General features: G+C 38.9%; 1 protein-coding gene across 1 annotated transcript in view; it reads right to left on the bottom strand.

Moving 5' to 3' along the window:
- LOC109233624 (CLP protease regulatory subunit CLPX2, mitochondrial-like) overlaps positions 1–1422 on the bottom strand; it is a 14644-nt gene that overhangs the window by 4912 nt on the left and 8310 nt on the right. Inside the window, exon 14 of the mRNA XM_019399522.1 lies at positions 582–740. Within this exon, the coding sequence (XP_019255067.1) occupies positions 582–740 (159 nt within the window). The remainder of the gene's footprint in view (positions 1–581; positions 741–1422) is intronic.

Below are 1422 nucleotides of genomic sequence, written 5' to 3'. Positions count from 1 at the left end.
GTTACGTAACAACTATGCCTCAATCTCAAACTTGTTGGGTTCCACTATTTCAATAAGGGGTCATTTTGGTTCACCAACTAGTTACGCGGAAATTATTTTTCTAGATGAAAGTTATGAACTTATGCGGGGATTGTTTGTGTTGATTATTAACAAATGGATTGTTACGCGGGGATTCTCATCTGCTAATGCTCGCATTTTTATTTTACATTCTCTCCCGCATAAAACAATATATAGATTCCCGCATAACTTGGTGCAGATATTATTTGATACCACCAACCAAGCGTTGCATTAAATAATGACGCACATATTTTTTCTTACGCAACCAACCAAACTTTGTATTATTTCATGCAGGATTTTATGCTGGTATTAGTTATACACTTATACCACACAATCAACCAAACGACCCCTTAAAAGTTAAGGATTTGAACCGGAGACCCATGGTCTCCTCCCACTTCATTGACCGCATGTTTATTTCTAGTTATTATGGTCAATCCTAGACAAACATTTCTAAAATTGGCAGGAACTACACCTCAGCAGATAATCAGATATATAATGTGATGGGCTGATAAAAGGAGACACACCATTGTCACTGTTGATCCTGTAGGACGAGAAGCATGCTCCAGCCCACTGCTACGATGAAGAACTTTTGCTCCACATCCAGATATATCAGCTGTTCCGACAGCCTCTTCATCAACCAAGACAACCTCTACAGAGTCCTCGCCTGGCTTGCTTCCAGGAACCTGTGCACAATATTCCAAGTTATGGTTTATGAGAACAGCTGTGACTTGTACAAAGGATCCTCTAAGTGCCATGTAGCCGAAAAAAGCACACAGATTCAAGAGCTATGTAAAGACGTCGATTTTTAAATGGACAGGCTGCATTAAAATCAAAGGCAGACTTGACAAAGAAAGCAATGTTTCACTGAGGCACCGTTTGGGAATGTGATGCGTTTGAGCATGAAAAAAGCAATTCTTTAAGTACTTGCTACATGATTAAAAAGACATATAGGGTGTGTTTGGTACGAAGGAAAATATTTTCCGGAAAATATTTTCCAATTTTCCCATGTTTGGTTGGCTTAAATGTTTTGGAAAATATTTTCTTCATCAACTCATTTTCCTTCAATTGGAGGAAAATGTTTTCCTTATCAAGAGAATGGGAAAACATTTTCCAAAACTCCTTCTCAACCTTCCCACCCTATTCCCCATCCCCGCCAACCCACTCCCACACCCAGCCCTAACCCCCGCCGCCCCACACCCAACCCTATCCCCCGCCCCACACCCACCCCTGACCCCCACCATAAATAACAATATTATTAACACTATTTTCTTTTCATTATTAGATAGATTTATTTTTACATTTCAACAAATGAGTATTTTTTTTTTACATGATATAAAACAGTATTTTTTTCATTTCAACAAAAAG

The sequence above is a fragment of the Nicotiana attenuata genome, chromosome 1, assembly GCF_001879085.1.
Source record: "Nicotiana attenuata strain UT chromosome 1, NIATTr2, whole genome shotgun sequence".
Taxonomy (NCBI): Eukaryota; Viridiplantae; Streptophyta; class Magnoliopsida; order Solanales; family Solanaceae; genus Nicotiana; species Nicotiana attenuata.
The sequence above is the reverse complement of the archived record's forward strand: the minus strand, read 5'-3'. Positions and strand labels throughout refer to the sequence as shown.